Source organism: Ascaphus truei, chromosome 15 (genome assembly GCF_040206685.1).
Source record: "Ascaphus truei isolate aAscTru1 chromosome 15, aAscTru1.hap1, whole genome shotgun sequence".
NCBI classification, from domain to species: Eukaryota; Metazoa; Chordata; class Amphibia; order Anura; family Ascaphidae; genus Ascaphus; species Ascaphus truei.
The window spans coordinates 48,412,074-48,437,073 of NC_134497.1; the positions used below are offsets into that span (position 1 = coordinate 48,412,074).

General features: G+C 41.8%; 1 protein-coding gene across 2 annotated transcripts in view; it reads left to right on the forward strand.

Moving 5' to 3' along the window:
* Positions 1–4,059: 4,059 nt before the first annotated feature.
* LOC142466931 (arf-GAP with SH3 domain, ANK repeat and PH domain-containing protein 1-like) overlaps positions 4,060–25,000 on the forward strand; it is a 107,639-nt gene continuing 86,698 nt past the window's right edge. For both annotated transcript variants that reach the window (XM_075572579.1, XM_075572580.1), the window contains exons 1-7: positions 4,060–4,154; positions 12,985–13,130; positions 15,337–15,411; positions 16,084–16,133; positions 17,739–17,868; positions 19,799–19,884; positions 24,154–24,229. In XM_075572579.1, the coding sequence (XP_075428694.1) occupies positions 4,115–4,154; positions 12,985–13,130; positions 15,337–15,411; positions 16,084–16,133; positions 17,739–17,868; positions 19,799–19,884; positions 24,154–24,229 (603 nt within the window). In that variant the 5' untranslated portion in view covers positions 4,060–4,114. The remainder of the gene's footprint in view (positions 4,155–12,984; positions 13,131–15,336; positions 15,412–16,083; positions 16,134–17,738; positions 17,869–19,798; positions 19,885–24,153; positions 24,230–25,000) is intronic.

Consider the following 25,000-nt stretch of genomic DNA (forward strand, 5'->3'; position numbering starts at 1 on the left):
GTATGGATTAGTGTTTGGAATTCGTAATTATAGAAGCGCGGAAGGAGGGAATCCAGGCAACGCTGCGGAGAAAGAAACCGAGATTCAGTAAGAGCATGTTTATGAGGAGGGAAAGAGGAGTTGAATGTAACCACTAGGTCATGTCTAATAGGATAGGGGTGTTATTGACTAATGGAAAAGGGAACAATGGGGTATCTTTTTGGGAGAGGGAGGTGTATGAGAAACGCTGTCTTTGGGCCGTTCTATACTGTGTGCGGCCGTGAGCGCGTGCATGTGCCGCATGCTTTTCGTGTGTATGCTGTGTATGCTGTGAGTGAAGGTACTGTGTGTGTAATGTGTTTGTGTTTGTGTGTATTTGTGTGTAGAGATTGTGAGTTATGTATTAAATAATATTTTTAAAATAAAAAAAATGTTGTAATAAAAATATTTTTTATGTATTTAACTGTGACACACACAAACATACATAAATACACACACACACAAACATACTAACACACACACACACACACAAACATACATACACACACACAAACATACATGCACACACACACACACAAACATACATACACACACAAACATACATAAATACACACACACACACACACACACACACACACACACACACACACACACAAACATACATAAATACACACACACACAAACAAACATACATACATACATACACACACACAAACATACATACATACACACACACAAACATACATACATACATACACACAAACATACATACACAAGCTCCCTGCCGTGCGCGCGCGGCCCTACTATAGAATGGCTGGCTATCCTCAGCCAACTAAAACTGCCGGCGGTGTAGCACGCGCCCGCACTATAGAACCAGCCTTAGCCATATTAAGTTTGAAGAGATTTCTAATAGGCACACTGATTTGTGACTGGACTGCAGGTGTAAGGTCAGGTGCAGGTAAATATAGTGTCATCAGCAGAGAGGTGATGGCTGAATCCAAAGGAGTTAATGAGGTCTCCAAGTGTATACAGAGAGGACAGGAGACCTACAACTGAGCATGGAGGTACACCCGCAGAGAGATCGGCAGGAAGAGGAGAAGTTGGCAAAAGTGGTGAGAGGGGAACTGTAGGAAGAAAACCAGGAGAGGACAGTGCCAAGAATCCCAAGAGAGTGAAGAATGTGTAGTAATGATATCAGAGGAGAGGTCATGATGAATCAGAATGGAGGAGCTTCCTTGTGATTTGGCAATATGGAGGTCATGAGTTGGGGAGTACGGTTTCAGTTGCGTTTGCAGTGCGGAAGCCCGGCTGGGGAGGGTCACGTAGGTCAGGGGTGCTCAACTCCAGTCCTTAAGACCCTCCAACAGGTCAGGTTTTAAGGATATCCCAGCTTCAGCACAGGTGGCTCAATCATTGGCTGCTCTAACCAAATAAAATGAGTCAAAGATAGGAAGATTAGGAAGTAGAGGTGTGAAAGGGAAGGAGGGGTTTTTGCTGCCGATTATCGTGCGCGTTGTCCTAGAAATAATCAGCAAATTCTTGTGGCGTAATAGAGGGAGAGGAGCAGGCTTTAGAGGGAGATACTGCATATGGGGGTCTGGCAGAAAAGAGTTGTCGCGGGTCAGATTCATGCCTCGGCGCAGGGTGTAATTTCTTGGCGAAAGACCCTTAATGCATTGGAAGCCTGGGCAAGTAAGTGACCATTAATAAATGTGCATGTGTGTAGCAGCAATCAGCATGCGTCTTACAGAATAAATGGGAGAAAATTAGGCTAATCAGAGGATGTAGGAGGCATTTGTACTGTATATAGCAGGCTTAGCAATAGTGCTCAGTGTTAGGCAGCAGCTCCCACGGCTATCGGGATATTATCGTGGCTATCGGGATATTATCGTGCATAACGGGAGGTGTAGGTAGAAAGGCGTTGGACAGACACGTTTCCCTGTATTAGGGAGGAGTGGCTCAGTGAGTAACTGACGGAACAAGGATGCTGTAAGCAGGGGAACCTGGTTCAATTCCCGGTGTCTGCAATTCCTAGAGATGGACAAATCTGCCCAAATCCGTTTCCTGGATTTCTCACATTTTCCTCCCGCGCTTTTAATCCGCGCGGATTCATCAACAACCGCCGTTGAATACAATCCGTCATTGGATTGCAGAGTGTAGTGGTGATAATAATAAAAACTACGCAAAACGCGAATCGCCCTTTTTGAGATTGGCCGATTTCAGCGGATCAATCCGCCACTGATCCAAATTCGCCCAAAAAATTCACCCATCTCTACGTGTGACTGTGGGGGAGTCACTGTCTCCCGGGACCTCGAGCACTGAAATCATAGATTGTAAACTGGTGTCTGTAACAATCCGATGTGCTGCGAATGCACACTGTACTGTAAATGTGACGCACATTGGGAGAAAAGCGCTATATGAAATAGTTATTATTATTCAATGTTAAGAACATACTGTACCCTAATTATGATGTACAGTTTCAACCACGTCACAAACCAAACACATTATGAAACTAAAGGCGGTGCTGAGAAGATGCGTTTTCTAGAGTTTCGTGATGAAGAGTGATTAATGACGAAAGACTGTGTCTAAATGAGGATTGAACTGGATTAACATTTATATATCCAGGGTCAATGCAGTATATTTATATAGCTAGCAACAAAACTTGCAAGTTCACTTTTCACCCCAAAGGTTGTACAATTAAAGCCGCAATCCAGGTTTCATGTTTGGATTTATTTTTTTATTACGGGATTAAAGCAGATGGTCTCTGTAGCTGAACTGTTAATTTCAGCTCCGGAGACCCCCTGCTTCCACAGTTACTTACCTCCGTAGGGGGTGCTGGTATCTCTGGCAAGTTTAAAGGCCCTGGTCATTTGGGCCAATAGGAAGCCACAATGGATGACCCCATTATGTTAGGCACACAAGTTCCCTGCCAGCTCAGATACATACCTCTGTAGGGGTGCCAGTATCTCTGGAAGCAGGGGGTGCCCGGAGCTGAAATTAACACAGCTCAGCTCCGGAGACTGCCTGCTTCAATCCTGTAATCAAAAATGAAAACTGGATTGCAGCTTTAACGTTGGATCATCCATTGAGATAATAGGAAAGGAAATGTCACCGTCAGTAAAGGAGAATGTGCTGTACAGTATTGGCAGTGACAATGTGGAATTTACTATGTGTCTATAAAAAACCCCTATGTGCTGCGTACCGCGCGCTGTAATTGTGACGCGCTTTGCGTCCCATTGGGAGAAAAGCACGATATGAAATAAAGTTCTTATTATAGTTATTATTACTACTACGGCAGTTGGTACAAGGTAGTCACGGTTCTGGGTTTAATTCCCATCTGGGACAATTTCTTCCGGGTAATAAAAAAAATAAGACATGTAAATATTTAATAAAAGGGTTGAGCTCAATATGGAGAGGAAGAAAGGAAAGCAATGTGTTGTCTTTGTAGGGTGATCACACAAGATAAACACTAGTTTGTAGTGAAATTACAAATATTTGGATAATTGTCGATTTTTTTTTTTAAAGAAACTAGAAATAACGGCTGCACTGTGGCACTTTAATGAATAACCACCTATAAGTAGTTTCAACCTCTGTGGGCTATTCACTAAAGTGCAATAGTATCAATCGGAAACTAGCGCATGGAAACTCCAATTCAAGTCAATAGGCGTTTCTGTGCGTTAAGGCCAGATCGGCACTATCGCTCATTAATGATCGACCCCCATAGAGTTTTTTTATATTGGCTTCTGGAATAACCACTCGGATGAGTCTGAGATTCATTGATTGCCACTGTGGCACAATCTTACTAAACAGTCTTCAGCCATAAGACACTCCCTTCATTGGAAGACTGGAAGATGTCCTACTGCCCATTGAACACAATCGTCAGTGTGATGTCTTCTAGTGTGACAGGGTGTTTTAGTGAGTATGACCCTTTTATCATCTTTTAGTTTTTCTAGTTTTATTTTCTTATATAGTTTTGAATCCGTATATGTTCTGTATAATTAAAATACATCAATGCATTGATCTGCAATGTGCTAACGTTGATTTACGTCAATATGTGGAATTTAGCTAAAAAAATAACTTTATTTCCCCCCCCCCCTCTTAGGCTCTGGATTCAGACCGAACAGTGTTACAGAAAATGAAGAAAGCTGCAAAGTCAAAACATGCCGCAGGAGAAGGTTAGAAGTTTGGATCCTTTGTCTCCCGTAAATCACAACCCGACACATTCAGACAGAAAAACACTTTTGATGTATCCGTCAGTAAATGAATCATGTGAATGGGATATTATAAGGTGTCTCCCAGCACTGAAAACATAGCACCAACAAGTACAGGGGTGTCCAGCTCGGAGCTCAAAGGACAACCAACAGGTTATCCCTGCTTCAGCACAGGTGGCTCAGTCAACAACTGAGCCACCTGTGCTGAAGCAATGATATCCTTAAAACCTCACCTGTTGGTGGCTGTTGAGGACTGCAGTTGGCCGCCGCTGATCTAGTACATATGGGCCATAATTTCATGTATGGTATCAAATTCCATGTCTAAAAACTCTGCTAGGTCTCAGCTGATCCTCTCTGGCTAATGATATCTGTCCAATCTAAGAGGCCCATACCATTGTATTGTTATTGTAAAAGAACACTCCACTGTGCAGTTCGGGTACCAGCTTAAAGGTGCAATGCCACACAGCCAGCCCAAAACCACTTATTTGAAATAATGTAACAGTCTGATTGGGTTCCTTAAATCTAACCACATGTTGCTGCTTTTTTGTTTCTTTGGAAATTTTTGGGATATTCAATCAATCCCTTACCCGCCCCTGAATGGGAGACTGTTTATCAATGAAATGTTTTCTTTCCCCTTAGAACATAATGTAATAGCCGGCACTCCTTTAGGTACTCACTATACAGGAACAGGAAGTGCACCAAATGCTGTAAGACATCTAATCCGGCAGTAGATCCCCGAGTGAAATGCAGAAAGACAACGGGCGCTCAAAAAATGAAGAAAAAAGGCTGTATTGCGTTAATATAATCCTACGCGTTTTGGTCCCAGCTGGGACTGTCGTCAGGGCTTTCAACTTAGCCCACTCTGTCCTTATTAAAGAGGGACAGAGAGGGGCCCTGCCTGTGCAAACTCTTGTTGAACACACAGGGACATCAGATGAAAGGGAGGAAATCACCCCCCTCCTGGGTCTCAGCTCCCCATGTTTAAAAAAAAGCATCAATCACTGTCACTACAAACATGTCACTGCCATTAGTACACTTTGCCCCTAGGAGGGACTGACCCTTAACCATGTCACTGCCATTAGTACACTTTGCCCATAGGAGGGACTGACCCCTTAACCATGTCACTGCCATTAGTACACTTTGCCCCTAGGAGGGACTGACCCCTTAACCATGTCACTGCCATTAGTACACTTTGCCCCTAGGAGGGACTGACCCCTTAACCATGTCACTGCCATTAGTACACTTTGCCCCTAGGAGGGACTGACCCCTTAACCATGTCACTGCCATTAGTACACTTTGCCCCTAGGTGGGACTGACCCCTTAACCATGTCACTGCCATTAGTACACTTTGCCCCTAGGTGGAACTGACCCCTTAACCATGTCACTGCCATTAGTACACTTTGCCACTAGGAGGGACTTACCCCTTAACCATGTCACTGCCATTAGTACACTTTGCCCCTAGGTGGGACTGACCCCTTAACCATGTCACTGCGATTAGTACACTTTGCCCATAGGAGGGACTGACCCCTTAACAATGTCACTGCCATTAGTACACTTTGCCCCTAGGAGGGACTGACCCCTTAACAATGTCACTGCCATTAGTACACTTTGCTCCTAGGAGGGACTGGCCGCTTAACCATGTCACTGCAATTAGTACACTTTGCCCATAGGAGAGACTGACCCCTTAAACATGTCACTGCCATTAATACACTTTGCCCCTAGGAGGAACTGAACCCTTAACCATGTCACTGCCATTAGTGCACTTTGTCCCTAGGAGGGACGGACCCCTTAACCATGTCACTGCCATTAGTACACTTTGCCCATAGGAGGGACTGACCCCTTAACAATGTCACTGTCATTAGTACACTTTGCCCCTAGGAGGAACTGAACCCTTAAACATGTCACTGCCATTAGTACACTTTGCCACTAGGAGGGACTGACCCCTTAACCATGTCACTGCCATTAGTACACTTTGCCACTAGGAGGGACTGACCCCTTAACCATGTCACTGCCATTAGTACACTTTGCCACTAGGAGGGACTGACACCTTAAAAATGTCACTGCCATTAGTACACTTTGCCCATAGGAGGGACTGACCCCTTAACAATGTCACTGCCATTAATACACTTTGCCTCTAGGAGGGACTGACCCCTTAACAATGTCACTGCGATTAGTACACTTTGCTCCTAGGAGGGACTGACCTCTTAACCATGTCACTGCCATTAGTACACTTTGCTCCTAGGAGGGACTGACCGCTTAACCATGTCACTGCGATTAGTACACTTTGCTCCTAGGAGGGACTGACCTCTTAACCATGTCACTGCCATTAGTACACTTTGCCCATAGGAGGGACTGACCCCTTAACCATGTCACTGCCATTAGTACACTTTGCCCCTAGGAGGGACTGACCCCTTAACCATGTCACTGCCATTAGTACACTGTGCTCCTAGGAGGGACTGACGCCTTAACCATGTCACTGCCATTAGTACACTTTGCCCCTAGGAGGGACTGACACCTTAACCACGTCACTGCCATTAGTACACTTTGCCCCTAGGAGGGACTGACCCCTTAACCATGCCACTGCCACTAGTACACTTTGGTCCTACAACAAATGTGGTACCTTGGATTGCTGTCAAATCCCAATCAATTTTTTTTTTTTTTTTTAACTAAGTTTTTATTAAAAAAATTTAGGGAGAGGGGAGGAATGAAGAAAATAAAAAATGGGGGGGAGGGAAGGGTACAGAAAATAGATATGGGAGAAAGTTCACATTCATTTACAATTTTACCTAACAAGATTTCTTAAAATATTCTATCACACAGTTAATATAAATATCCTTTTTTTTTTTTTTTTTTTTTCCCCCCTTTTTTTTTGTTACAACAAAATTAAGTGGGTATTAATTTCTGGTTGATTTTCACTCAGAATCCAAGGTAACCACACCTTCTGAAAATCTGTGTAGGTGTCGCTATTAAGACTAACCATTTTTTCCATGTAGCAAATCTGCCAGACTTTATTTTTAACTTTGGAAATTGAGGGAATAATTGTTTGTTTCCATACTGCCGCTAATTCGCGTCTTGCGGCTGAAGATATGTGGCACAGTAATTTATTTTCATGTCTCGTGAGGGGGTAATATGGTTTATTTAAAAGAAATAACCAGGGATCCATTGGTAGGTCCAAACCGAAAAACCTTTGTGACCACATTTTGATTTCCAGCCAATAAGCTGCTATGAATGGGCACCCCCACCACATATGTATAAATGTGGCTTGTACTCCACATCCTTTCGGACAAGTAGTTGGATACTCTGGGATGAATTTAGCTAGTCTCATGGGGGTTAAGTACCACCTCATCATAACTTTATATGCATTTTCTCTGATTGTGATACACATTGATGATGTGGCAACTTTTTGAAAAATATCATTCCAGTCTTCCATGTCTAATACCTCCCCCAGGTCATCCTGCCATTGTAGCATATATTTCAGTTTTTGATTCATTTGTGGAGGGGGGCTAACAAAATATCCATACAATTTAGATATCAGTCCAGGTGTGTTACTATCTGCTAGACAAAGTGACTCAAATCTAGTATGCAATTCGGGGGGTCGGATTTTGTTATGAAAGGCTTTCAATTGAAGGTATTGGAGGAACTGATTATTTGGGATAGCCTTTTCTTTGTGGAAATATTCAAATGTTCTGGGAAATCCTTCTGAACCTACATCTTTTAATCTTGTGATGCCTGCTATTTTCTAGTCTATAAACCTATTATGGCCTATTCCTGGACTAAATTCTGGGTTATCATATAGTGGTGTCATAAGTGTATTCCGTGTTGTAAGGAAGTGTCGATTTGCAACTGAATTCCATAATTTGAGTGAATGGGCTATAATTTGGCTGGATTTGAGTATTTCGGGACTCTTTCTCACTGGGGACCATAGAACATTACTTAAATCCATTTCCAATGATACCCAGCGTCTGTGGACTGGATTAGAGTGCCATAGTATTAGTTGGCTGCTTTGTAATAGGACATAAGGCATGATGTGATCCTTACAGTAACCAAACCTCAAACTTCACTTCCAAATTTATACTCCACTCTGTCGTCTTTTAAGGATATCTCAGGTTTCAAAATCAATAGTAACAAATCTGAGGCACTAAATATAAATCTGCCTAAAGATCAAATTAAATTGATTGCTTTAAACTTTGATTTTAAATGGCAACCGAATACGATCAAATACCTAGGGATATTTATCACAAAAAACTATAGTTCTCTGTATAGGGAGAATTATCCAAAGGTCCTAAGAGCTCTTAAGTCTGATATTGGGAAGTGGTCCGGCCACGCTATATCATGGATAGGCAGAATACACAGTATAAAAATGAACATATTGCCCCGTCTTCTGTATCTTTTCCAAACTCTACCCATTCCATTGGTATTGGAGGAAATTAAAACTCTACAGTCTATAATAAACAAATTTATATGGAAAAATAAAACACCAAGAATTGGTAAGAAAATCTTAAATATACCAAACAAGACAGGAGGGCTGGGACTACCATGCCTTACTGCACCGACACACTTTATTCGAGCAAATACCCGGTATGTACCTGGCAGATACCTGGAATGCGCCGCTCCTCACCTCTGACAAGCCTCGTTGCGTTTGCCTTCCCAGCCTGGGTTCATGCCTGGCTGACGGGCGGCTGATCTGTTAAATGATAATGATTAGGATTTAATAGGCTGCAATGCTTCGCGTGTCTACCAGATGGCATAAATTCATGAATTGAAATGCAGTATATATATATATATACTGTGCAGTATTGCAGCCAGCGGGAATAAAATGCTTCAATCCCTGCTTGGAAAATAACTCAATGCACTCGGGCAGAAAACAGTCACAAACCTCAATACACCCGGGTATACCCGAATTCGTGGGACTAGCCGAGCTCGAATAAAGTGTGTCGCCAGTGTATGTCCTATTACAAAGCAGCCCAAACAATCCCAATCAATTTTTAACTCAAATTTCTGTTTGGTCAAAGGGAATTACATGCCAATTACATGCTGACTATAGCACAGTAAACCACACGCACACGATCACACTGTCTTAATCCTATGCATAGCTGGCTACGATGAAGGCTTCTCAAAACAAAATGGGATCTAAAATAAAGTTACATGGTTAGATGAGCTTGGAAAAAAGACATATGTCCATGGAGTGCAGCCAATATTAATCTAGAGGAAGGCAAACAACAAAATCAAGTGAAACATTAGCCAATTATATCTCATAAATATAAATAATACATTCCCTCCTGACTCCAGTAAAGGCATTTACATTTCTAATTGGATCAATATCCTTCCTGTGTTTTAACTTATTTTGTATATCCCTGTATATCTTCTCTACCTAAAAAGATGTCTTAACATTTTCTTAAAAATATGTATTGTATCTGCCATCACAGTCTCCATCATTAGTAAATCTCACAGCGTAACCGACCTTACAGTAAAGAACCAATTTCTCCTTTTCTCCATTTTCAAGAGATGACCCTTTGTCATTTGTACTTACCTTGGGATGAAAAGTTCCATTGAAAGCTCCTTGTAAAGACCTTGAATATTGGTAAATAGTTCTCATATCCCCTTTCAGACGCCTCTTTTCTAATGTAAACAAATCAAATGTAGCTAGCCTCTCATAAATTAGATTGTTCATCCCCTTTATTAATTTGGTGGCTCTTCTCTGCACTCTCTCTAGTTCCATAATGTATTTTCTTAGGATTGGTGCCCAAAATTGTACTCCATATTCAAGGTGTGGTCTTACTAATGTTTTATACAGTAGGAAAATTATGCGTTCTTCGCTTCCATCCTTTGCCCGTTTAATGCAAGATAAGATCTTGTTTGCCTTTGCAGCTACTGCATGACATTGGGCACTATTACTAAGCCTACTGTCTACTAGCACTCCTAAATCCTTCTCCATCAAGGATTCTCCTAATTTTGTCCTGATTAGTTTATATGTAGAAGTGAAAAAAAGTGGGAGGAGCGCACAAACCAAATGGAGCAGGAAGGACCCAGAGTACAAAAAAATGAATAAAAGGGCTCTTTAATGTGTCATGAGACCCATCCAACGCGTTTTGAATGTCACAGCGTTCTTTATCAAGGATGAATATACACAGAATGCTGTGACGTTCGAAACGCGTTGGATGGGTCTCATGACACATTAAAGTGCCCTTTTATTCATTTTTTTGTACTCTGGGTCCTTCCTGCTCCATTTGGTTTGTGCGCTGCTCCCACTTTTTTTCACTTCTGCAATCAGCATTGGAAGCTGCACAGCCCGTCAGCCACACCAAGGATATGTGAGTACTTGCATCTACTGAGGGGAGCCTGCCAATGAGACTGATTGTGGGTGGGCTTGTACTATCCACCACCGGTCTTCAGGAGGATAGTACCCATTCTTGTTGTTATATATCACTATCAATATTGGTTATTACGGATACCTTTGGAAGGTGCTTCTGGCATCATTATACCTTATTGTCCTGGCATTGGAGCGCTTTTGTCAATTTTTCTATTAGTTTATATGTAGCATGATTATACTTGTTTCTCAAATGCATAACCTTACATTTACATTTATCTGTATTAAACCTCATCTGCCATTTACCTGCCCAAATTTCCACGCTATCCAAGTCCTTTTAGAGAGAAATGACATCCTGCTCTGATTCTACTACCTTACACAATTTAGTATCATCAGCAAAGATGGAGACTTTGCTCTCGATGCCAACCTCAAGGTCATTAATAAACAAGTTAAAAAGCAGGGGTCCCAGTACCGATCCCTGCGGTACTCCACTCACGACTTTAGTCCAACCTGAAAAAGTTCCATTTATGACAACCCTCTGTTGTCTGTCCTTATATGGGGGAAGATATTTTCACCCAGGTTAATTGCCTTTATTATGTACACTAACCACATGTTGTGGCGCTGACAGATAATCATCATGAATCCAGCAGAGACAAGGAGGGCAGAATAGCACGCAAAACACAATCGTGTAGTACCCTTCATTTTGATATGAAAATGCAAATAAATAATATATATAAAACACAATCACATGAAAGACAATAAAAACTGTCAGCAAGTGGGACAGGGTAAATGGGGCAAATTAAGGATAAGATGGAGGTTAAGAATCCAGCAGACCCCCAAAGAAAATGGAAAACCTTAATTTTTCACAGAATACAACAAAGTGAAATATTTGCTTCAGTCGAAAAAATATAACCTTTTTTTTTTTTTAATCCACCAATGCAAAAAAATTTTAAAAAATGGGCGATGTTTGAGACCTAGTAAGTCCTCTCTAAACGGAGCCAGAGAAAAAAAAGACACCTATACAGGAAGATACATCAGTGTAAAGAAAGTGTGAATAGATGCACCTCTCTGTTTTCTGCTTGCGTTTGCATCAAATATAAGAGCATTAGCTACGTGTGACGCAAATTGGCAGCCGGAGACATTCACGCCGCCTCAGGTCTGGTGGAATTTTTAAGCGCAAATACCAGCTGGAAAAGTGAAGCACACTAAAGGATGATTACAGTACTACTAAACTGGAAAAGAAACTCTGGTACAAGCTTTGCTACGTTCTAAAGGAGATGCGACTGTCCGCAGTGCTCTGTGTGCCCAGGCGCTCTGCAGAGAGGCACCTTCGTCCCGCGTCTCTGCTCCTGCGTAGTGTACTGTCACACGCTTGAAGATTTTTAACTCCGTTCAAAGGCAAAAGAATTAAATGAGCAACAAATAACACAGCGACTGGCTTCTTTCCAAAGATGCACCATTCAAAATGAAATAATGCCCGTTACTGTGTCATTCGAATCTTACCTTTACACTTCTATTCATTCCCAGGTGTTAATGGTATGAACTAAAAAAAAAAAGAATATTCAATGACGCTCCAAAAAGGAGAGTGTCAAAATCGGGCGTCAAGTTGAACTTAAAAAGTCAAGTGTCAAAGTAGCAGTCCAAGCTGCCCTTTTTAAAAAAAAAAATTATTCAATTTATTCTTTTCCCTTTTATTATGTGCATCAATACAATCCACACAATGATAAGTAATTAGCTAAGTTGCCGATCGATCCGTTCTCCTGTGATCGATCGGCAAAGATTCAGCTTGGGGGTTCACTAAATGGCTGTCAGTGCTGCAGAAGAGGACTAAAGATGCAAAGTTCTGTGGGGAAGATCATGTGACGAGGCAGTCACCACATATAATTGGTGCACTGCTAGAGAGAGGACAAGGCTCAAACAGGGGTGTGCCAGAGCCTGCTTCAGAAGAGGAAGGGGATGTGACTTTGTAAATGGTTACTATACAAACAAAAAATGCTTGTTACATTATAATATAAAAAAAAATGTCATTCAGAGTTCATTTTTTTTTTTTTAAATCTACAAATATTTTCTCATAGTACAGAACTAATTTATTAAAAAAATGCACATGTAGGATATTGCTTGGTCTGCAGCTTAAAGCTGCTATGTATTAGCCAAAAATGATACAGAACAGGTGTTTCATTATATAGGTTACCAAACTGTATTATTTTCAAGGTATGGCTATTATAAATAATGTTACACTAATCATTTATATTTGCTAACACTAGTTCTAATTAAAAAAAATACCCATTCTGTATTTATTTTAATTATATCAATCATGTATTCAACATGGCACACTTTCTCTCTCTCTATCTCTCTCTCGCTTTCTCTCTTTCTCTATCTCTCTCGCTTTCTCTATCTTTCTCTCTCACTCTCTCTCTCTTTATTTCTCTCTCTCTCTTTATTTCTCTCTCTTTCTTTCTCTCTCTCTCTATCCTTCTCCCTCTTCAGAACACATTACACACTTGGAGGTTTACATTTCAATGCTGGAGAGGTTATCGTCAAACTGCAGAGACAACGGAGAAGAGGCATTAAGTAACGCCTTCAACGCTTTCGCCGAACTGTATAAGGAACTGTTGACGCCAATGAAAAACGTGGTATGGTTTCTCGCCTTTCCTAACCTTTCCTCTCCTGGCTGTAAAGTGACCTAGTGCACAAGCCCACATGTGGACTCTTACTGCCTTCCTCGTACTCAATAGAACTGTATGTACAGATGTAGCAAGACTTACTGTCTTCTGTGCCGCTGTCACGCGCGGCCACCGGACCTCAGTGCAGCCACGGCTCGGAAAACAGAAAGCGGCAGCATTATCTCTGCGGGGGTCCCATCTTCTGAATGGCACCACTGCAGCATTAGTCCTACAGGGTCATCCACTAGCCTGTAAGATTTACGCAGAGGAGTTCCAGAGAGAAGCCGTCTCTCTCTGTGTCTCGCTGAGCAGCTCTTAAAGGAGCAATTCATGGGCTTGTTATTATTTATTTTTTTAGCATAAGTTTGAATCAGGGGTTCTCCGGAGCTGAACCCCATTAATTTCAGCTCCGAGGACCCCCTGCTTCCAGAGATACTTACCGCCTAAGGGGGTGCTGGTATGTCCTGCAAGTTTACATGTCCCACGTCATGTGAGCCAATAGGAAGCCGCACCGGATGACGTCACGGCTTCCTATTGACCCATTAAGGCATTTCATGGACAGTTAGAGATAATATACATTTTGGGGGATTATAACAGAGCATTTCAAACATCAGCGAACCGCAGCAAATGGCCGACCCCCTTTGGGGAGATTTGTGTGGTCTCATATCAACGAGAGTCATGGTGGGAACAATCCCCTTCATCTGGTGGGTGACATCTGTTGAAGGGGATTGTTCCCCTACACCTCACCCCATCAGATGAAGGGGATTGTTCCCCTACACCTCACCCCATCAGATGAAGGGGATTGTTCCCCTACACCTCACCCCATCAGATGAAGGGGATTGTTCCCCTACACCTCACCCCATCAGATGAAGGGGATTGTTCCCCTACACCTCACCCCTTCAGATGAAAGGGATTGTTCCCCTACACCTCACCCCATCAGATGAAGGGGATTGTTCCCCTACACCTCACCCCATCAGATTAATTATTTTCTGCCATATGGTTCTGGTTTTCTTTTTGTCAATACTAAATTATCAGTGTGCCAGTGTCTTATTCGTTGTTGAGTATTTGTTTTAGGTGGTCGCGGGTTGTTGTCCACCTTGACATTTTACACCCAGTTTATCTCTTATAATTGTTTTATTTATCGGCTGTTCCTTTTTCCTCAAACTTCGTTCCTTGTGGGTTTGAAAAAATAAATCTCCAAATGTCCAACATTGCTTTAAACCTTCCCGAACGGACATGAACAATCAGCGGCCAAATAATGGCACGTAAAAAAGAAAAGGATAACATGGGGGGGCGGGGGGGAGTGTGCGTGAGTAGACTCCCGGGTAGAAATGAAAACCAATGAGATTACACCTATATCATTTAAAGAGGTGTATTCACACAAAATAAGGGTGCAGCCAAGAATAGCCTGTGTGTAAATGGGCTATCAATAATGTCAATATCACATAAGAAAATCCTATGTATAAATCTCATTTGTATGTACGGCCATTGGAGAGGAGACCTCACCCTATACTTGACGTGAACAGAATAGTTTATACAGCCGTAAAGGGGAAGCACCCATCCTGCCCCCTCTGCTGCTGTCCAATTCTATAACCAGGTGGTCTTTCGCTTTTCATGGGCACTATATTTACGTACACACAGCACTGCCGTTACTTCATTGGCTATGAGCCCGCAGGTTTAGGTAACATACATAGTGACACAGTAGATTAGGTTGGCATTTGTCCATTGAGTGCAACGTTTGTTAAACTGTAACCGGGTGAAATACTCATCCTATATTTTTATTCACGTCGATCCAGCGGAAGGCAAACAATAAATAGTGAAACGGTTGCCAATGATGTCTCAGATTTCTCCATATACTGTATCAACCTTGTTTTTTAAATCTTATTCTTAGTCAGCATATCCCTGTATACTGTAGCTTTCAATACTAATGGTGAACCTTTTCTTAAACCTATCTGCTGTATATGCCATCGCAGTCTCCATGGATAGTAAATCCCACATGTATTTCACAATTGGTGAAATCTCCTCTGCCTGATTCTCAAGGATGACCCCCGCGTCATTTGTACCGTCCTTGGAATGCAAAGTTCTTTTCAAAGTTCCTCCTCCTGGACCTCGACCTATACTTTTTCCAAGGCCATAAAACGTACTTGAGGTTTTTGTTTCTCTCTCCCTTTCCCAGTTGCAGAGTATTAATCACAACATTAACTACTTCCTGAACTCCCTGGTGAAAGGGGATTTAAAAGAAGTTAAAGGGGTGAGTAAACATGTTGAGGTCGCCCTACACACTAAAGCACAATGTTTGCGGCGGGATTGGGGTCTGGGCCCAGTGACCCAAATGCATTGCTGGTATTTTGGGGAAGCCACGAGTAGAAGTGAGGATGTCTCTGATGAAAGGGAAGATTCCCCTGAAACATTGGATTTTGGCCTCTGTTGAATATGCTGTGAAGCCTTTTCCCCTTGCTCGAGGAGATTTAAACCCTATAATAAGTAGAACTCTGCTGCTGTTTTATTTATTTTTTTGGAGAGGGGGTGGGGCGGGAGGTTTATATTTCCTTTACCTTCCTGGCTCTGCGGAGTCCCTTAGAGTTTACGCGCGATGCTGATTGCCGGTAAATTGAACATTGAATTTCCTGGGCAAGAATACTTGTCCGGGAGAACAATATGGCTGTCGGGGTCAGCCTTGCCTCTGGCGACCAATAGGAAGTCTGCGGTAATAGTAGTGCTAAAATACTGTTTATTGTGGATTATTATAGAAGGGGAAGCAGAACCTCTTATTTGTGGAGATAAATCTTACAAAAGGAGGTCAAAATCCAACCACGTGTTGGTTATGTTTCCAGTTTTTTGCATATATACTGGATGTAGTATAAAAAATAAATCACTATTACTAGGCATTGGAGTGCTCTACAACACTGTTTCCTTATTTCAGGATTTGAAGAAACCTTTTGAAAAAGCTTGGAAAGACTATGAGAATAAATTGTGAGTTGGGAAGTTGATTTTACTCTCACCATTTGCTGTTTTCTATTAAGACTTTCACTGGCAACACTGTCAGCAACGAGTTGCGTGGGCACAGGCTTCCAGAGGCCCAGAATATAACACTATATAACAGTATATCGGCATGTAGCAAGAGACTCACGTGACACCGCGAAGCTTTGGGAATAAATGCACATATCGAATGCTGGAGGCAGAGAGGGAGTGAGGCTCCGTGTTCCCCCAGAATCCTCCAGTGCTGGCCACTGTCGGAGAATGGATACTGGACTTGATTGACAATTTGGTCAGACTCCGTATCAGCCGGCGAAAGCCTGAGAAAGGGAATATAAGAAATGTTATATTAGTAAATACTACATACAGCTCTCGTTAAGCGGTTGTAACTAAAAGAGGAAATAATGCCGTAGCAATTGCAACATTGCAGTGATTGAATGTGAAACCGGTTTAAGAAAAGGAGAATGAAATCCATTTTTGTAAATGCAATACTTTCTATTTGTTGCTGTTGCATGTTTTGATTAAAGTCGCAATCTACCCTACTCATTTCCACCCCCATCCCGGGATACTTACCAGCGAAGTTACAAGTTTTAAATCTTATTTCAGGGGAAACAAAATGGCTGCCAAATATTAACCGTCAGCCAATGGGAAGCCACAATATCATCAGTTGTGGGTTCCCATTGGACAGCCATATAAATCCCCTCTATAAACCAGGAAGCAATAACTGTAACTTCACTGATCAATATATCGGTACAGGGGGGTCCCCAGTACTGAAGATGGCGCAGTTGAGCACAAGTGAAGTCCGCAGTTCTCATTCTGTAAAAAAAAAAAAAAGGTGGGGGGGGTAAAAATAGTGTGATTGTTGCTTTAAGGAGAATTCCTTCCCTATCAAAAACTAGGCCAACTTTGTGAGATACAGTAAGGCTTCTGACTCTTGGTAGACAGAAAATGGCATCCTGCCCCACCCATGAGCCCCAGTTGGAATACACAGGTGGCCAACTCCAGTCCTCACGGGGTACCAACTGGGGGTACCAACTGGTCAGCTTTTAAGGATATCCCTGTTTCAGCACAGGAGCCATCTGTGCTGAAGCAGGTATAACTTTATGGATGGATGACCACCTCTTGGTGGTCATTGCGGACTGGAATTGGCTTCCCCTGCTCTATAGGATTATGTATTTCAATCAGGCCAGTGTTTGATTCCTAGTGCACCCCTAAAACAGGACTGTGGTGGTCTTACTACTGGGGAACCCCTTTGGTGAGCAGATCTGATGCTACACATGAAAAATGGCCACCATCAGGGTCATGTGATGAGCCAGCGAATGGGAGGAAGGGTTGTTGAACATTTTTTAGCTTGTGGACTTGATGTTGCAGTCGGCCATGAAATGTGATATACTGAATGATACCCTCAAGGAGACGCAGTGTCCTATTAATGGCAGCGCTATCTTTGAAGTGGGAGGCCTGGTTTGTGACCCCGTGCCATATCCTTGTGACCATGAGATTTGCAAGCTTTTCATAGCAGAGACGCATTGCAGGATTCCACGCACCCTGTCCGTACCCTGTCCGTGCCACGTAATAAATCATAGACTATTGTATTTATCTCAGCACTAAAATTGAGAAGGAGAAGAGGGAGCTGGCCAAGCAGTACGGGATGGTGCGGACCGAAGTGGCGGGAGGAGAGATCGCCGAAGAAATGGAGAAAGAACGCAGGATGTTCCAGTTACAAATGTGCGAGGTAAGAGACTGTAAGAGATGTGTGCAGAGGTATGCAAATGGGGACTGTTTTAGGGTGAAATTATATGTTGGCGTTATTGAGCCTGTTCCTTTATGCAGGCAAAACATACAAAAACAACCAAACAACAAACCCCTATCCCTTTGTAAGGGCTAACTTACTTCTCCAGACCCCAACTGCAGGACTGGAGGGATGTTTCCATTACCAGCCTATCACCCCAAAGTCTCAGGCAGTACCTTAAACAGGTGGCCCTCCATGTTAGTCTCTGGCAGGTTCCTGGGTCCTCTGTATCCAGGAAATATTGGTGTCTTGGTGTCTTGATCTCAGCACAGCCTTTGTGCACAAGACAGTGTCTGTGTGAAGGCTTCTCTGGTCTCCTTCTGTCAGCCCAAAGGTGAGCTAAGGAATCTCTCTCCTGTTTCCAACAGGAGGCTTTTCTTATAGACTTAATTGACCAGGTGGAGTCTGGTTAATTGCCTGCTGCAATTAACCAGATCCCTACTGGATAGTTTCTTCAACAGGGATAAGTTCCTGTTACAGAGACCATCATCACTTATCGTCTGAAAATGCACCTTGTTTCGTTAAGAGCTATTCTTGGGCACAGAGGATAACACCACCTCAAGTATCCATCTGACTCTGTGTTTTTCAACCGGGGTTCCTAGGAGCCCTTGGGTTCCCTGGGCATCCCTAAAGAGTTCACTGCAATTTTCAGGTAATTTGAAAATGGTACCAAATACAGAAGAATTTACAATGCATCTGATCTCCGATGCACTATTAGAGAGGGTTGGGGTTCCTTACAATGCATCTGATCTGAGACGCGCTATTAGAGAGGATTGGGGTTCCTTACAATGCATCTGATCTCAGACGCGCTATTAGAGAGGGTTGTTTTTTTTTACAATGCAACTGATCTCAGACGCGCTATTAGAGAGGGTCGGGGTTCCTTACAATGCATCTGATCTCAGACGCGCTATTAGAGAGGGTCGGGGTTCCTTACAGTTGCAGTTTCCATTTTTGTTTTAATAGAAGCAGCAATCGCTTAGCTTGAAGAAAATGTAATTATCTAAGCTGCCGATTGATCCGTTCTCCCGTGATCGATCGGAAAAGATCCTACTTCCCCGGGTTCACAATATGTCTGCTTATTTCTATAGAGGAAGTGCTGTGCCTATGTAAATGGTTCCTATTGAAACCCAAGGAAGATTAATACATTCAAACTCATAGATGTGTAGGGTACAGATCTTTCCAAACCTCACAGATCTCTTTTTCTTCCAAGAGTAATGTGACCGTGTTATGGATTGACGCGGTCTGGGAGAAACTATGGTTGTACTGTATTTGCCCGATTATAAGGTGACCCTGAATATAGGCCAATCCCCTCAAATCTCGCCTCTGCTAACTGTAACTAGGTAATGCTGGCTGCTGTGTTTCTGCAGCATCTGTCTGCGCATGTGTGATCGCTCGCACATGCGCAGGCGGCTACTGTGTTAATCGCTTACACAGGAGCAGACACTCACTCGGCAGCAGAGCCCGCTTATAAGGCGAGTATGGACTTTTCAATATAACTTTATTGAAAAAAATCTTGCCTTATAATCGGGAAAAACTGGAAATTAACTCCCAGAATCCTCTGCTTCTCTTTCTTATTGTTTATTGGCTCTCCCTTCCAAGCAAGGACATTGGCACCATCAAACTTGAACTATAGCTTTGTCTGCCATGTTGTTCTATCCCAGCTGCAGTGGCTTTCAGAGAGACTTGGGGGTATATTCTCTATTGTCCGGAGCGGACGTTAGTGCCGATTTCGGCTGAAAATCTCCGTAGACTTCAAAGGGGACTTTTGGCCCCTTTGAACTATGTCGAATTTGCCCCTTGGTCCCATGGGGTTTAGGAGAGGCCTGCAGGAATGTGAGGGGCAAACATTTAACTTCCATTCCCTCTGTTTCAGTATCTAATAAAAGTGAACGAGATCAAAAGTAAGAAAGGAGTGGACCTTCTCCAAAACCTCATCAAGCATTACACCTCTCAGTGCAAGTAAGCGTTATATTGTGTGTAACCCTCCCTCCCTGCTCCCAGGGACATTACTTTGGTGTAGTTGTGTGTTTAACATCAGCATAGCTGTACCTTGTCTAATGGTGCTGGACGTGGTCGGCTATGGAAAGAGTTTTTTCAGGAGTTTTTATAGTACAACTTCAATCTCTATTCACGTTCCCAGGCTTGGGATAGCTACATCCACATTTACAGTAAGATTGACATGGTTGCACCGCGTTTCATCCATACTGTTATCACTCTACATCATTCTTCCCTAGGTGCTTTCTGTTAACAGTCCTGGGAGGTGCATACACTTGTTACTGACAGGACAACCTGTATTGGACTAGGCCCCCCTTGTTGCACTTGCTTAGCTCCGTCCATGTGATCTCTCTGTTTCTAAACCCTTCTGAGATCTGCGGAGGTTATCACCATTCTTTCTCCTGCAGGAAACTCGAGCAGTAGAGCACAATAATAAATGTGCGCTGGCCGTCCAACGTTTTTCTCCCAAATCTCTCTTGATGCTGCTCCCCGTCTCCCGTGATCAGCGGGACTAGAGAAGACTCGCACATAAACAGACAAACAAATGGGGGCGCAAAAAAGAGAGAAAAGGAATCAATAACAATTCTTGAATCAGAAGTATTTTATAAGGGCATAAAAAAGTACAAGGACTTACAATAAAATAAGGATCTTATGATTCAAGTACACCAGGCAGGTAACAACCACAGCAGCAACTCCGTAATCCATAAACCCCCCTCCTCTGGATCGCAGATGGTAAGTGCCGAGGGGAAGTTTCAGACCGCCATCCACCAGAAGTTTTCCCTGTACTCATGTAAGCAGCGCTGGGTCTACAGCGTCATAATCTTCGTACCCAGCATGCAATGGCTCGCCTACGCGTATCGTGTCACGTGGGACACTTTGTCAGGGCATAGCCACAATGCTCATTGGAGCAGACTAAATGCAGCAAGCTAACCAATGAGTAACATTGTTACTCGTCTGGAGCGATGATGTCACCAGCCTTCCAATCATTGAGTCACAGTAGCAACACATAACAAGCATATAATACAAAAAAAACATAAAACATAAGACACATAATGAATGTACCAATACTAGTTGTCATATTAATAAAAGAATATAGGTGTACTTTAAAGCTGCAGTTCAGTCAATATCCTGCATGTGTGTTTTTTTAAATAAATCAGTTCTGTAGTAAGAAAAAATACTTTTAGCATTTTCTGTTTTTAAAAAAACAACTTTGAAAGACCAATTTTCTTGTATTCTATTTTAACAGCCATTTGCTAAGGCACTGCCCCTTCATGTCCTGTCACAAGCCCTGGCACACCCCTTTGTCAGCCCTGCCCTCCCTCTAGCACATGTCAGTGCAGGAGTGCTCATAAATATTCATGAGCTTCCACTGACTGACAGAAGCAAATAAAAACATACATGGAGAACGAATTGACTGGCAGCTATACAGTTCTTTAGGTAATTAGAGATTGCACACATGAAACTATTGAAGTAAAAAAATAAATAAAAAAAATAAAAAAAGACTGAACTGCAGCTTTAATGGTGATAATAATAAATACATAATAAAGCCAAAAAAAAGGTTCCCTATTGCATAATAAAGTGTGTACCTCCAATCAAAGAACATTGAAATGAGTTTGCAAGGGTTGCACTTTGCATAAGGCAATTTGCATACCTATTACACATGGGGACCTTGAATCTTACAGAAAATTTTGCAAGGTTTAGAAATGATACATAGGACAAACTCAAAACCTATCTATTAGCAGATGATATACCAAATATATAAGTAAATCTCAAAACTATCTTTAAATAGATGTAATGCCAGAATTATACAATATATAATATATAAATATTTTTGCACTTTTAGCATATTATAGGTTATAAGTACAATTCCATATTGGCTTGGCATTGGCAAAAAAAATATAGAAATTTAATCAAATAAAATAAACTAAAATAAACTAAACTCAAATAGTCAAGAAACACTATCCCACAAGAACTTAATAATTCCTGCATATTAAATATTTATCATTATTATGTTCTTGTGGGATAGTGTTCCTTGGCTATTGATCCGTTATACAAGGGTCTGATATTGGTAACACTGTTTAGGACTTCACTTATGTAACAATGAGTATGATGACTTTATAAATGTTAGACCGTCAAGTATATTCCCATAATATGGATAAATGTTGTTATGTCAATGTGTACTATTACAATTTAACAACATGCAGGAATTATTAAGTTCTTGTGGGATAGTGTTCCTTGACTATTTGAGTTTAGTTTATTTTAGTTTATTTAATTAAATTTCTATATTTTTTTTGCCAATGCCAAGCCAATATGGAATTGTACTTATTGTACTTTTATATATGACGAAGCGTATCTTCCTACGCGAAACGGCCCGTCGGTTTTTAATGATGTCACTCTTCTGACGTCGGTAGCAGTGACCAGCAATGCCAGGAACTCCGGTGTATCGTGTAAACCAGCACAAACTCGGCTGATCGGGTAGTATTTGATACTTATCTCTACTTTCCCGTTTTTCTTGCCTTATGCCATCGTCCGATTTGACCTATATATACACAGTTTGAATTACTATATAGGCAACTTGATGAATGGGGGACTACTTTATTCAGGGGATGATGGGTATACATGTATTTATATGCTGAAACACCAATCCTCTGTTCTACTTTAGTGTTATGATACACTTACTCATTTGACGCATGTTACATTAGTCTGCATAGGTTACAATTTTTCAAGTGATTCGGATGAACCAGGGATACATTTCTTTACACCTTAAATGTTACTTTGTGTTTAGTATCTCCTGCTGTTGGTATAATTTTCTATTGTATACCTTGTCAGGACTTTGGCTGACTATACCTCATTGCCCACCACCAGGTACTCTCTGAAGGGACATACCCTATAAGCTTTAGCATTGGCTTTCCCTATACAGTATGTGAATTATACCTGATGAGTGAGAGAGAACACTCTCTATTCTGGCCACCATTTACCGTATTTTTAAACACACACTTATTTATACCCCACACTCCCTGATATTGCTCCCTCATGTATTTAATAAATTCTTTTTTGTTTTGCGTCGTGTAGCACTTTTGGCTATCAGCCTGGGATATATTGTTTAGTCCCATTAAGTGTTTTATTCTCAAAGAGTGCAATTTTTTGTTTCTTGTCCAATTGAGGGTCTCTACCCCACTTGGATTTTTGTGTCCATGCTAACTCTACCCTATGCACCATGAGATAATAATATTTTAATTAGAATAATTAGGAGAGCGATAAGCATTGTGTGTCTCATAAAATACTTATGCTTCAAGAATTGTTATTGATTCCTTTTCTCTCTTTTTTGTGCCCCCATTTGTTTGTCTGTCCTGCAGAAACTGCCACTTTCTCAGGGGCTATTAACTCTTTATATGGACATCCTTTGTGGGGCTGATCTCCTGACATCCCAGAGCCCTATCTAGGCAGCTCTCTATGGCATGTCTGCATTCCCCTTCTGGGACCTGCATATCTCTTCTGTGCATTGTTGTAGGGGTCATAACTGTTAAGACACTACTAACTAAAATACAGTAAACAGGGGGTCCCCTCAGCCTCTCCTCCTCTCCTGCCCCTCTGGAACCTATCCTTCCAGAACATTTCTTCTGACTCGTATACCCTCTCTCATGTAGTTCCATGTGTCATCACAGGGTGCAGCCTATCATCCACTTCTTACTATTAACTCCTGAGATTACATTAGTAGCCAACACAAGCGGGGGAGGGATGTTACATCTGTTTCCTTCCAATTGACATCGGTGTCCATGTGTGATACAGAGAGAGAGAGAGAGAGAGAGGGAGAGATAATAATCAAAAACGAATAGACGATACCGTTCTGTGGCTATCGAAATGCTTTTATTTGTGCGAGCCTTCGAGATACACTGATCTCTTCTTCCGGCGATGGTACAATGGATAAAGCAAGCAAGGTTTTTACTTTTTAAATTCTGTACAAAAATTATATTTGAAAAAAATCAATAAATAAAAAATAAAAAAAACGTAGGTGAATTTGCAGCATTACGTTCTATTTAACCCCTACCGTGCAAGAGGGGTTGTAACTTCGGCTGTCTGTGGGCTTACAACGCATTGCTGCAGACGTCTGGGGCAATAAAGAGGTTAATATCTTGCCAGCAATTGAAGTCTCTCTAAAAAAAAACACAATCATTCTTCAGTATACTGTAAGCCCAGCTCTGATTTGAAACCAGAATAATGACTTATTTTCAGCTTTCTGCAGGAATGTTTACAAGCAACAGAAAAACTGAAATCCTACATAGAGGACCTCACCACCGAACTGCAGAGTGTAAGTACGTCTCCTCCTCCTCATGCCAATAAATCCTCACTTTCCACCGGTCTGCGTGGCTACAAAAAGACTGATTTGAAATGTATTAATCAAGTGTGTGTGAGTGTATATGTGTGTATATGTATGTATGTATATATATATATATATATATATATATATATATATATATATATATATATATATACATACAGTGTTCGACAAATCACCCAAAAATCTACTCGCCCAACCAAAAAATCTACTCGCCACCTAGTCCCGCCCCCAACCCTAGTCCCACCCCCAACCCCGCTTTAAAATAAAATATATAAATAAAATACATTTAATAAATTCCTAGTCAGAACAACATTCATTTTTGACATAAAAGTATTTATTGTATTACATTATACTACAATTAGGCCTTGTTACGTGTGTGTGTGTGTAAATGTTGGATCTAGAAATAAAAGCCAGATGTGAATGGCTAGTTTCCTGAACCCCTTAACCAGTGTCTGGACGTCCCCGCTTCACAATATCTAAAGCAGCAATCCCGCCTGGGATCTTACCTGATCCACAGTCCCTCAATGTCCAGATACCTTCATTCCCGCAATCTTATACATTGGAGGGGAGGTGTTCCCTACCTGTCTTCTGGGTTAGGGGGGGTTCCGATGTCTTCCGTGTGAAGCTTGAGTCAGATCTGGAAGAAAGCAGTATAAGTTATTTCGGTGTAGTATAGGACAGTTAAGATATATAGGGTAAATAAGAGATCCAGATCCAGAGTGTGAGACAGAGAGGAGAGTG